This window comes from Notamacropus eugenii, chromosome 5 (genome assembly GCF_028372415.1).
Source record: "Notamacropus eugenii isolate mMacEug1 chromosome 5, mMacEug1.pri_v2, whole genome shotgun sequence".
NCBI lineage: Eukaryota > Metazoa > Chordata > Mammalia > Diprotodontia > Macropodidae > Notamacropus > Notamacropus eugenii.
The window spans coordinates 344102199-344115248 of NC_092876.1; the positions used below are offsets into that span (position 1 = coordinate 344102199).

The window sequence follows — 13050 nt, forward strand, 5'->3', positions numbered from 1 at the left end:
TAATTTGTGAAGGGAATTTCTAAACTTAGTAAGAAATTTAGTAAGCTTAATAAGAAATTTGGTCTCTAAAACTTAAAGAAAAGGCACCTTGCTCTCCTTGAGCAGACTTTTTACCCTGTGTTGTTCCATCCCCTCCCCCATGGAACAATGAGGGAGGTGAGTAGGTGAGCCTCTGAGCCTGGTTTTCTTTGGGAGTCCCTGAACCAGGCTTTCAGCATCTCTGTGCCCTGCAGGCCTCTGTGCCTGGTTTACTACCTACATGTAAGCTTTGTTTCCGTCAGTAAAGCTCCCAATGGCTACAGTGAAGGTCCAAGTGAATTCACAGTTTGAACTAGCTCTTCCATCTCTCTCTTCAACAGTAACCAACCAAGAATGCTTCCTAAATTTCCATCTCTGCAGATCAGGCAATGAGCGTGTTACCAATAACCACAAAACAGTTCAGGTGCTTTATTATGCCATTTTTATTTCCAAGTATCTCCTGCTCTTGTATATAAATGAAAGGGAAAGGAAACAATCATTTATTGTTCAGTCATTTTCAGTTGAGCCCAACTTTTCATGACCCAATTTGGGGTTTTCTTGGCAAAGATCTTGATTTGCCATTTCTTTTTCCAGCTCATTGGACAGGTGAGGAAACTGAGGCAAACAGGATTAAGTGTGTTGCCCAGGGACACATAGCTAGTAAGTATTTGTGATGGCAAACAAAATAGGATCTTTTCTTTTTTTTTTTTTTTTAGTATACTTATCTTTATCAACCAAGAGTTTACTAGGAGTAAAGTACAGAAACAAGAGTTTCTTTAACTAGAAAAAGTATATGTATTTGTATCGTTAATGTGATTAAAGATCTTACACACCCATTAATGGGCCTGCCCATTAAGGGGAGTTTGATTAGGGAAGATTTGTAGGAATGCAAACACCTTTGGTTAATGAGGCACTGGTTCTCAAGGGTTGGGAAGCCCTCTGGCACTAAAAATAGTATAAGTACTCTGAGGGTGAGGTTTTACTTTGAAGTGTTTGTTTGGCCACAAAGGACTAAGGCCACCCCCACCCCCCACCCCAGAACCCAGATGTTGGTGCTTCTCTCTTTGGTAACTATGGACAGATTTGAACTCAGGTCCTCCTGATTCCTGCACTGGTGCTCTATCCACTGCACAACCTAGCTGCACCTCAAACACTTGATACTCACTAGCTGTGTGACTTAAGCAAGTCACTTAACCCCAGTTGCCTCATCCTGGGTCATCTCCAGTCATCCTGATGAATATCTGGTCATTGGATTCAGATGACTCTGGAGGAGAAGTGAGGCTGGTGACCTGCACAGCCCTCCCTCACTCAAAGCAAAGTCAAGTGCACATCATGTCATCATTTCTCTGATGGCATGGTCTTCTTGGTAAACAAAGAACGAACACATACCCAACTATGATCAGACAGTTGGACCTGTAGACAGTCAGGCAGAGAAACTGTGTCTCTTGACTTTTGATTTCTCTGTATTGTATTTGAAGTTCAGGGTGCTGACTCCCCTGAATTAGGTAAATAGTATGTGTGCTTGGTTAAAGGAATGACACATGTGCTTGATTAAAGTGATTGTTAACTGCTCAGAAGTTGCCTTTCCTTTTATGAATGCAGATCTAAGAATCTGTGGTAGTAGGCCCCCCTGTGTATGTTAGGGTGCTTATTGTTACAGTCTCTAAGGTTGGAACTCAGGAAGATGACTGACTCCAGGCCTGACACTATCCTCTGAACCACCTAACTGCCCATAAGATACTGGTAACTGTTGTTCAGTTGTTCAGCTACGTCCTACCACTTGTGACACCATGGACCACACTGACCATGGAGTTTTCTGGCAAAGATACTGGAGCATCTTTTTGTCATTTCTTTCTCCAGTGGGTTAAGGCAAATAAAGGTTAAATGACTTGTCCAGGGACACACTGCTAGTAAATGTGTGAGGCCACTTTCACTGAGCAACATAGCTGCTTAAGCATTTAGTAACATTTACTATGTGCCAGGCACTGTGCTAAGTGCTTTAAAAAATATTATCTAATATAAGAATCACTACACTCAGGAGGTACTACCATTATCCCCATTTCACAAATGGGGAAACTGAGGCAGACAAAGGTGAAGTGACTTGTCCAGTGTCATATAGCCAGGAATTGTTTGAGGTTGGTTTTGAACTCAAGTTTTCCTGAATCCAGGTCTCTATCTGCTGCGCTGCCTAGCCCTGGGTCATTGAATGGGTGTTGCCTCAGACAAACTGAAGAAAGACCTTAATTTAGAAAGGCCAAGGTCACCCACTGCATCCTGAGCCCAGGCCAGTCCTCTGACTTTTTTCTTGCCAAGTAACTAATGACTCTGGAAGAGAGAGCAGAACTGTGCCTCACTTACATCCAGTTCATATATCATCAGCCTGTGAGGTCACTGGTTCTCTTCAGGAATGAAAACCCAACAACACAGTAGCCACAGTAGCCTAGTGGTCTAAATTCATGTTTAAAGGAAAATTATTAAGGCAATTTACACTCATCCACTCACTGTCTTTGTCTAGAGCTCCTGAACCAGTGAATTCCTGGCTTTTGGATAAGCAAATGCTGTCACTTAAGGTCTAGTGAGGGAAAAGCAGAAGGGAACTTTGCCTTTTTCCTACAGGTCACTCTTTAGGTCTGGACTTCACCAAGCCACAGAAACCTCTTCCTCCACAATGTCACTTCAGCCTTGTAGTTCACCCCTCAGGAGGATCGTTGAGGCCTCTCCCTGTTCCAATGACTCTTCTCAGAACCTCTTTAAGGAGGGTACCCAGGCCAGCCATACCTCATTTCTCCCTCATGCCACTACCCCCTTTCAGCTTCTTTTTATGTGTTTCCCTCCCCCAGTAGAATGTAAGATCCTTGATGTCAGGAAGCACCTTTCTTTTTGCTTTCATTTGTATTTTCAGCACTTAGCTCTGGGCCTGGCACTTAGTAAGAACTTAATAACTGCTAGTTGACTGATAGTCAGAGAAGATCCCTCAATGTGTATACATACCTCCTAGAGAGATCAATGAATGAGATTCACCAGGGAGGGCAATGAGTCTCAGATATCTCTGATTAGATAAAGAATGTCAGCTAGAGGGTGGGGAAGGAAGGGCCAATCCCCAATTTCAGTGTCCTGGTGTTTCTTGCATCATTCCTTCCATCTTTCTCTCCCTTCCTCCCTATTTTCATAGCTATTCATGACCTCATCCTGGGATCATTCTATTAGGGATTGCAAATTAATAGATTCCTTGCCTAAGTCAAATGAAAGCAACAAATACTTGAGTACCTAGTAAGATCAAGGTGCTTTATTACTACAGTTCAAGACTGCCAAGATAGTCTCCCTCAAAAGTATTTTTTTAATCATTCCTTCTCTGGTAATCCATCACAATTTTCTCTCATTCTTCCTTGTGACACTGTTCTTACCAATGTCCCATCCCTCAGTAAAGTCCCAATCTGAAAGCAATATAATGTACCTATTACTAATCACACTAGTCAGTTCTCAGAATAAAGTGTGATAATGATGATGTTTCAAAAAACAGAAAGCATTGTACAAATTTCAGAGTTGTTTCCAAGTCCCTCCCCTTAACCACCTTGTATTTCAGTGAACCAACCACAATTAATTCCCAGCTGTGCCCCATACGCCACTGAACAGCTACAGCTCACACCCACAGGGTTAAATTCTGAAACCACTTCCCACTTCCCACCCCTCTCCTAGTCCCTCTTCTCAAAGAAAGCTGGGCACTGTCCCAGCCGCTTACTGCAGCCACATGCCAGAGGAGAGAGCTATTGAGGAGCTAGACATGAATACCTTCCCCACAAAGGAGTCTAAGGAAACTCTTTTTGCGCTCGTCTCCCCAGAAGAGGAACTACCCCGGCCGTCCAGTACTCCAAAGAAAACAGCTTGGGTGAGTTTCTGCTCTAGGCTTGTTCTGCTTCTTATCAGGGATACCTCACTCCTCTTGTCTTTATCTCTAGGTTCTTTCTGCCTCCCCCAGTTCCAATATGGTTGTATAGGAGCAAAGAAATCAATTTTGTCTGGGACTAGAATTATCCCTTCAGAGCCCTTTCTTTAGATGGGGTGAGACGTAATCATTGTACTTTGTCTTAGATTCAAAGTTTCACACAATGTTCTGGAAGAATTCACTAAGGGAAAAGAATAACGCTCTTGGGGAGGCTTGCCTGCATGCTTGTCTACTGATCTAAGAGCGAGAAAGTTCAGGTCACATTTCCTCTGGGTATAGAACTTTATCCTTGCGAAGGGATAAAGTCTGGGAAATCTCTGTCATTAGGAAGTAGCCAGTCTGATGAAAGGGAGCAGGCTGCAGCCACAGCACTTTGTACTTGCATACCAATTTGTACTTTTGAAAACCCATCTTCATTACCTCCCTTCATTTTGATAGCAAGCTTTTACGTGTTATTAAGTCATTTCAATCATGGCTGAAACTTCCTGACCCCTTTTGGGGTTTTCTTAGCAAAGATTCTGGAATGGTTTGCCATTTCCTTTTTTCCAGCTCATTTTACAGATGAGGAAACTGAGGCAAATAGGGTTAAGTGACTTGCCCAGGGTCACATGGCTAGTAAGTGTCTGAGGCAGGATTTGAACTCAGGAGGATGAGTCTTCCAGATTCCAGGCAAGGCACTGCCCACTTAACTGTCCACAGCCTGATACAGTTTTGATTTTGTTCTCTTTTTGCAAATGAAGAAATTGAAGCCTAGAGAAATTAAACAACTGAAGGGTACTCAGTCTTTCATTCAGCCAGAAAACATTCAGTAAGGCTCTCCCCTGTGCTCTTGGAAAATGATAAAAATGTAACTTCTTATACTTGACTAATATGAAGCTTTTTTTAGTACCAGTGTTGTCACCCATTTCACTGTGCTTCTAGTACAAATTATTATTGTAAACTAAAAATAGGACCAGAGGCCAATAGGCACTGCTCTGTTTGGCATCCAAAGCCCTTACTAACCTGGTCCCCACCTACTTTCCAAGTTTCTTAAACCTCATTCCCCACCATGAACTCCAGTGACACTGGCCTCCTGGCTGTCCCACATGTCTCAGCTCCTGGCATTTTCTCTGACTTTTCCCTACGCCTGGAACTCTCTTTGTCCTTCACTGACTGTTGACCTCCCCAGATTCCTTTAAGTTCTAACTAAATTCCCACCAATGTCTTCACTCTGTTAATTATTTTCTATTTATCCTGTATTTAGCTTGCTTTGTAAGTTTGTCTGCACTTTGTCTCCCCATCTGATCTGAAGCATTTTGAGGGGACTTCATTTGCCTCTTTTGTGTATCCCCAGTGCTTGGCACAGTGCCTAGTACTCGGTAGGTGTTTAATAAATGTTTATGGATTGATTGACTCACAGATATGTCTGATTACCTCAGGGAGAGAGGTAGTCTCTCTGAGGTTGTTTCTCTCCCCTTGACACTGGCTCTGATCAGGGGGGTTGGGACAGTGGGCAGAATTTGGGATAAAATGTTCATTTTTTTTTCAGCCAGGTATCAACTTGCATACTGTAGAATGAGTCTTCTAACATCCAGGGCAGTAGAAGCCCAATTAGATTGTAAAGTTTCCTTTTCTTGAAGACTTGGAAGAAAAGTGAACATTTAATTTTATGGTATATCAGTATTTTCATGTTCTAAGTTGTTCGGTCATTTCAGTCGTCTTACTTTTTGTGATCCCATCTGGGATCTTCTTCGCCAAGATTCTGAAGTGTTTTGCCCTTTCTCCAGCTCATTTTACATATGACAAAACTGAAGCAAACAGGGTGAAGTCACTTGCCCAGGGTCACACAGCTAGGAAGTGTCTGAGGCTGGATTTAAACTCAAGTCCTCCTGACTTCAGGGGCATCTAGGTGGCACAATGCATAGAATGTTTTCATGTTTTGAGTTACAGGGGTCTTAAGTTTCTGCTCAACAGAGGCCACAACCAGGTGCACTAAAATTAAACTGATCTCTTAGAGTAGTTTCTCTCTTTTTTAATGGACCCTGTCTCTAACCATCTGGGGAGTCACTGCATTGTTAAGAATTTTCCTACAAGGATGAGTAGGTTATCCCTAAATAGCTGGTAGCCCACTACTGCAACTCTGAGATAACAGAGTCCAAGTTTAATCTAGGAGGTTTCTCATTAAGTAATTCTCTTTCATCCATGCTCCCACCTAAGTATACTAGTAGAATTTAGTTCCCGTCTAGATCTTTATGAGAGGAAAAGAGCAAGAAAGAATCCCTCAGCTCCCTAAGTGAAGTTGGGCTAATACTAAGGCTAAGAGGACACTGAACATAGGACAGGTTTTATTTAACCTGGTCAAGCAGAGATAAATGACTAGAATCTGCTCCCACCAGCAATCAAAATCCATAGTCTTTCCAGCTTTAACATTCTCCTTCCCCACTCTAACTTGCAATAGGATAAGACATTAGCCATTGAGACCCCTGATAGCTTTCCAAATAGAGACTTGGCAGAGTCTCTACCTGTAATTGTCACTCCAATTGGAACCTAAACTATTGTATCTATAAATTCCCAAACTGGTGATTGGACCTAACTCAGGTTAGTCACTCAACAAGCATTTAAGTGCCCCTCAAATGGCCAAGCACTGTGTTCAGTTAAGGGGCTACAAAGCAAGGTAAAGAGAAAATAAAGCAGTCTTCCTTGCTCTGATGTAACTTACAGTCTAAGGGGGAAGACAACATGTTAAACGGTTAGATACAAATGACTGAATTGGAAATAATCTCAGAGAGAAGACTTTAAGATGATGGAAGACTAGGAAGGTAGAGCTGTAGCTGAGAACTGAAGGAAGTCAGAGACAATGCGAGGAGTCCAGAGAAATGAGTATTGTATGGAAGGAACAGAGAGGTCAGTGTTACAGGATCCTGGAGTACCTGGAGTTGGGCCAGGGGAGAGAGAACAAGGTATAATGAGATTGGAAAGGGAGGAAAGGGGCAGATTATGAAAGGCCTTTGAAAGTGGAGGAATTTATATCTGATCCTAAAAGTGAATTTAGGTGCAACATTGTCAGATCTGTCCTTTTTGGAAGGTTCATTTGACAGTTGAAGAGAGGGTGGAATAGATTTGGGAGAAACTTGAGGCAGGGAGACCAACCATCATCAGCCTACTGCAGTAACTTGGGCAGGAGGTGTTGGGGGCTTGCACCAGGGTGATGGCAGTGTCAAAGAAAAGGCCACATGCATGAGACATTATGAAAGTAGAAACTGATGAATATGGGATATGAGAGTGAAGAGCTGCCAGTGACAGAATTGAAAGCCTGGATGACTCAGAGCATGTTGGTACCCTCAATAGAGAAGTTAGTAAGATGGGAGGTTTTCTTGTGGGTCAGGGAATAGATAAGTTCAGTTTTGGACATGTTGAGTTTAAGATGTCTGTAAGACATCAAGATATCCAATACACAGTTGGAGATGTGAGACTGCAAGTCAGCTGAGAGATTAAGGCTGGACAGACAGATTTAAGAATCATCAGTATTGAAATAAGTGAATCTATGGTAGCTAGTCAGATTACCAAGCAAATTAATGAGAGATAGAGAAGAGAAAAGAACAAAGACAGCCTTGGACTGGAGATGCAGGCAAAGAAGCTGAGAAATGGTCAGAGAGGTAGGAGGAGAACCAGAAGAGAGCAGTGGCAAGAAAATGAAAAGAGAGATGTAGGATGAAGATTATGATTAAATCATTTGATCTGGAGATCCTTTGCATCCTATTAGTTTAGGTTGAGGGTTGGCACAAAATGGGGTACTCAGAGTCATTCAACAATTCAAAAGGCAGTTTCATTTAGCCATAGCATAGAAAGGATATTCGTCAAGGATACTACCACACTTGACTTGTGTTGATGCAGGCCCTTTTGTCTCTAGGCAAAGGGGGGGTAACTTGGGTGGCTTTGGACTTCTGCCAAATGTGAAGGGACCCAGCTTCAGCTGAATGGATCTTTTTATGTCCTTGGGCAACCAGGAAGTCTGTCAACATGGACTAAGGCTACCAGGAAACTGTCAAGTGAGGTATAGATGGAAACTTACTCCCTTGGGTGAGGGTTTTATCACCATTCAGGGAAAAGCTAGCATTTGGCGTGTGGCAGAGGAAGTGGAAACCCTCATACATAAGTGTCCTATCATAAGGATCTTCTAATCTAGCTCCACAAACATGGCCCATTACCTTAGGGGAAGAAAGGTAGAATCTTGGGACTGCTGCAGAAGTTAGTGGAAGTTTGAGTAGAGTGAGATTTTGTGCATTGTGATGCTTGTATACAATGTACATAATAATGTACAAAAATAACTCAGACATAGCCATTATTCCTGAATTCCTCAAGTAAGTTTATCCAGAAAAGTGGTAACCATGGCTATCACCTCACTAATCATTCAATCAGTAAACATTTATTAACTATGTATCAGGCACTATGCTAAGTGCTGGGGGTAACAAAAGATAGTCCCTGCCCTCAAGGAGGAAAACTGGGTAGCACAGTCCCTCCTGAGTTCAAATCTGGCCTCAGACAATTACTAACTTTGTGACCCTGGACAAGTCACTTGTTTGCCTCAGTTTCCTCATCTGTAAAATGAGTTGGAGAAGGAAATAGCAAAACATGCCAGTCTCTCTGCCAAGAAAACTCAAAATGGGGTCACAGCCCCAGACACGACTGAAAAACACCCCTCAAGGAGTTCGCAATCACTTTTGGGAATGGGAAAGTGCATTTTCTAACTAAAATGCTAAGGTTGTGGGTTCATATATTTCAAATGCATTTACACTACACCCTTACCTCAGTTTACAACCATTTTGTTCCATAGAAAATCTGTGGCTCTAATTACCCAGTGAGCATTGCTTTCATCGTGGTGAATGAGTTCTGTGAACGATTCTCCTACTATGGCATGAAAGGTACTCTTTGAATCCCCAAATCCCACTCCCCACCTACCTTTCTCTTCTATTTCCCTGTTCTATACCCCCCCTCCAACCTTTGAGTCAGATAATTCCCCTTTCTCTCTGGCGAAAAGACAAACCTTCTTTTCTGACCTAGGTTTCCTATAAAGCCCTCTAAGAATTTCTCCTGTTTGAGGGGTTACCATGTAGTTCATACCAGGTTGTGTTGTGTTTGTCCTTCATTTTCGAGGAGGACCATGACATCAGGAAAATGATGACATGACTTACAGTTGACTTTGTTTTGAGTGAGGGAGGGCTGTGCAAGGTTACCAGCCTCATTTTCTTCTCCTGAGCCATCTGGATTCAGTGACCAGATATTCATCAGGATGACTAGAGTTGGCCCAGAATGCAATGGGAGACCCTGGCCCTTTTAGGCTAAGGCCTTTTCAGGTACTCAGAGTGACTTAATGCCCATTCAGTGAATAGGCCTCTTTAAGAAGTAGTCAAGGGATGGCCTCTGCCCTGACCCTGTGTCAGCTGAGATATAATGACTATAATAACAGTAACTCATTTCTCTAGCATTTTGAGGTTTATAAAGCCCTTTCCCCACAACAACCCTGTGAGGTAGGCATTTTCAGATGAAGATATTAATGAGGAGAGTAAGTGGCTTGCCCAGGACCCTCAGCTGAGGGTCCTGTCACAACTGGCCTATGGTGAGCTCACCATATCTTCATTGTGGCCCTGAATGTTGGCATGAAGCCAGGTGTGAAGTCCCGACCCAGCAGAGGCTTTAGCTTTGTGTTGATACTAGAAGTACAAGTGTAAGTGCTGTAGTCCTAATACTACCAACCCACACTGGCCAGAGAAAGTAGGAATGTTTCTGAATTTTGAGACATGTTTATGAATTCTGCTCTGCCTCCTGCTTGCTATGGTCCCATGATCACTAACATGACCTATTCCACTGTCTAGCTCTCAGTCTTCTCACAAACCATCTCCCTCCCATAGACAGCACTGAACATAGAATTGCTTAGACAATCTCCAAAGGGTTTATCTAAAAGGCATTAAGGATGAGTTCTCCATATATTATTCCTAAGGAGTCTGAATTTTCCAGGCTGGGACTAATCTTTTTCTTTCTTCCAGTCAATAAACACTTATTAACCCTCTATTATGTGTGAGGCAACATGTTACTCAAATTAGCTTCTTTATTCCATCCTTTCCTATCTGACTTTGCTTTTCCAAAGATCCCTTCTCTTTTTTGTATCATCAGTCTCTCTATGTAGGACTATATTTTTGAGACAAAAGTTTATTTCACTAATCAAGGCCAAGACGGCACTTTTTTAATGCACTAGGTATGGTTACAAAAATCCTTCCCTCCTCTACCCTAACCTTGGGTTATTTTGAGCCTTGATGTGTAGATCTTGACTTATCAAAATATAAATACCTACAAACCAGAGAGAACAACTTTCTGGCAGTAAAAATATTTGAATTTATAAAATCACATTAAAAAAATATACCTCCTTGAAACTTCATGTATTTTCTCCTAAGGAGTACCTACCCTGTCTACCCCTAGTCTCAGCTTTCCCTCTAGCTCATTGTTCTGAATTTTATCTTTTGCCTAGAGCTTTTAAAATTCAATCATTTAAGTTATAATTTGTAAAAAAATTAAAAAGGCACCACTTCTAGTCCCTGAATTGCCTATGAAAATCAGAGCTAAGGTACATCCCCTCTCCCAGCAATCCCTCCCTTTGCTTCCTTCTCCAATCCTTTGCAAATCCTTGGTGGCTTCCAATTCTAGGAAGTTAAACTGCAACAGGCATTCACTCCTATGGGATGCCCTGGAAGCAAAGGCTCCTTTGGCATCCCAAGCATTAGTTGACTGTGTCTTGTGACCCATTTCAACCTCTCAGAAACTGGGAGATTAGCTTATCAAATCAGCTTCTCATTTCTATGCAGATTATTAATTTTCTGTATTATCTATGGCAGATTTTAATCCTAGACTGGCTGCCTCTCCACCACTTCTATGTTAGGTGCTTGGAGCAGGTCGATTAATTTTAATGGAGTAAAAGGAAATTGATAAAGGAAATCATCACATCACACAATGCATTCCAAGTGAAGCGAGATTTTTTTTAAATTTTTATTTGTTTTCAGTGTTCTACAATCACTTCCATACATCTTAGATTTTTCCCCTCCCTCACCCTATTCTCTTCTACCTCCCCATTCCCTCCCTGAGATGGCATACAGTTTTATATAGGTTCTACACGTACATTCCTATAAAATATATTTTCACCTTAGTCATGTTGCATAGAAGAATTAAAATGAATGGGAGAAGTCATAAAACAAAACATAATACAAAAGAAGATGATCTACTTCATTCTGTGATTGAATTCCATAGTTCTTTCTCTGGATGTGAAAGGCATTTTGCCTTAAGAGACCATTGGGAAGTTTTTTTCTTTTTTCTTTTAATTTTATTTATTTTCACTGCTCTACAATTACTACCCTATAACTTAGATTTTTTTCCACTTCCTTCCCCCCTACTTCCCCAAGATGGCATGCAATTTTTATATAGGTTCTACACATACATTCCTATTATATACATTTTTGCCATAGTCATGTTGCATAGAAGAATTAAAATGAATGGGAGAAATCATATAACAAACCAAAATGTAATACGAAAGAAAATGATCTGCAACATTCTGTGATTGAATTCCATAGTTCTTTCTCTGGATGTGGAAGGCATTTTGCCTTAAAAGACCATTGGGAATTTTTTAAGTCCTTGCATTGCAATGCCGTACTAAGTCTACCAGAAAAATTCCTTGCACACTGGTTGTTGCTGTGTACAAAGTTCTCCTGATTATGCTCCTTTCACTCAACATCAGATCATATAAGTCTCTCCAGGCCTCTCTGAAGTCTTCCTGTTCATCATTTCTTATAGCACAATAGTATTCCATTACATTCATATACCACAACTTGTTCAGCCATTCCCCAGTTGATGGGCATTCTCTCAATTTCCAGTTCTTGGCCACCACAAAGAGAGCTGCTATAAATATTTTTGTATATGTGGGACCCTTTCCCATTTTTATGATTTCTTGGGGATACAGTCCTAGAAACAGTATTGCTGGGTCAAAGGGTATGCACATTTTTATAGCCCTTTGGGCATAGTTCCACATTGCTCTCCAGAATGGTTGGATCAGCTCCCAGCTCCACCAACAATGAATTAGTGTTTCAATTCTCCCACATCTTCTCCAACATTTATCATCTTCCTCTTTTGTCATGTTAGCCAATCTGATAGGTGTGATGTGGTATCTTAGAGTTCTTTTGATCTGCATCTCTCTAATAAAGTGATTTAGAGTATTTTTATATGATTATATATAGTTTTAATTTCTTCTGAAAATTCCCTGTTCATACCCTTTGACCATTTATCAACTGAGGAATGAATTGTATTCTGAAACGAGATTTTTGAAAGGCCATTGTTCTGGATTATTTATGTCACATTTCCACTCTATTAGTACAGGTCTTTGAAAATGGACTCTATTCTTCATAAATGTTCAGGTTCAGAACATTAACTTCCAACTCTTCCCTTCCCAGATACTGATCTAATCCACCTTCATCTCACCTGCACCCTTCTCTCCTCTCTAGCTGTGTTGACACTTTATTTTCTGTACTTCCTACACTGGAGTGAAGACACATCTACATCGGTGTACCATGCCTTCAGCAGTCTCTGCTACTTCACTCCTCTCTTGGGAGCAGTCATGGCTGACTCTTGGTTGGGAAAGTTCAGGTAAGAAAAGAACGTTATTCATTCTCATCAGGTGAAAGACCACATCCCAAGGGAATTCACAGATCAAGACTGCTAGAGGTCCTTTCTTTCCCCTTGGCTCTAGGCAGTAATAGATTTGTTGTTGGTGGTGAGTCATTTCAGTTGTGTCTCACTCACTCTTCATGACTCCATCTTGGGTTTTCTTGGTGAAGATACTGGAGCAGTTTGCCATTTCCTTCTCCACCCCATTTTACAGAGGAGGAAACTCAGGCAAGCAGGGTTAAGTGACTTTCCCAGAGTCACACAGCTAGTAAATGTCTGAGGCCAGATCTGATCTCAGGAAGATGAGTCTTCTTGACTCCAGGCCCAGCTTTCTATTCACTCTACCACCTAGCTGCCCCAATAACAGATTTACTTAAGCCTTAACAAAAAATGTCTATTCTAAGTTT

General features: G+C 41.5%; 1 protein-coding gene across 2 annotated transcripts in view; it reads left to right on the forward strand.

Annotated features, from left to right (window-relative positions):
- Positions 1-3684: 3684 nt before the first annotated feature.
- Positions 3685-13050, forward strand: part of SLC15A2 (solute carrier family 15 member 2) — a 49994-nt gene continuing 40628 nt past the window's right edge. For both annotated transcript variants that reach the window (XM_072613884.1, XM_072613885.1), the window contains exons 1-3: positions 3685-3904; positions 8775-8862; positions 12481-12622. In XM_072613884.1, coding sequence (XP_072469985.1) covers positions 3767-3904; positions 8775-8862; positions 12481-12622 — 368 coding nt within the window. In that variant the 5' untranslated portion in view covers positions 3685-3766. The remainder of the gene's footprint in view (positions 3905-8774; positions 8863-12480; positions 12623-13050) is intronic.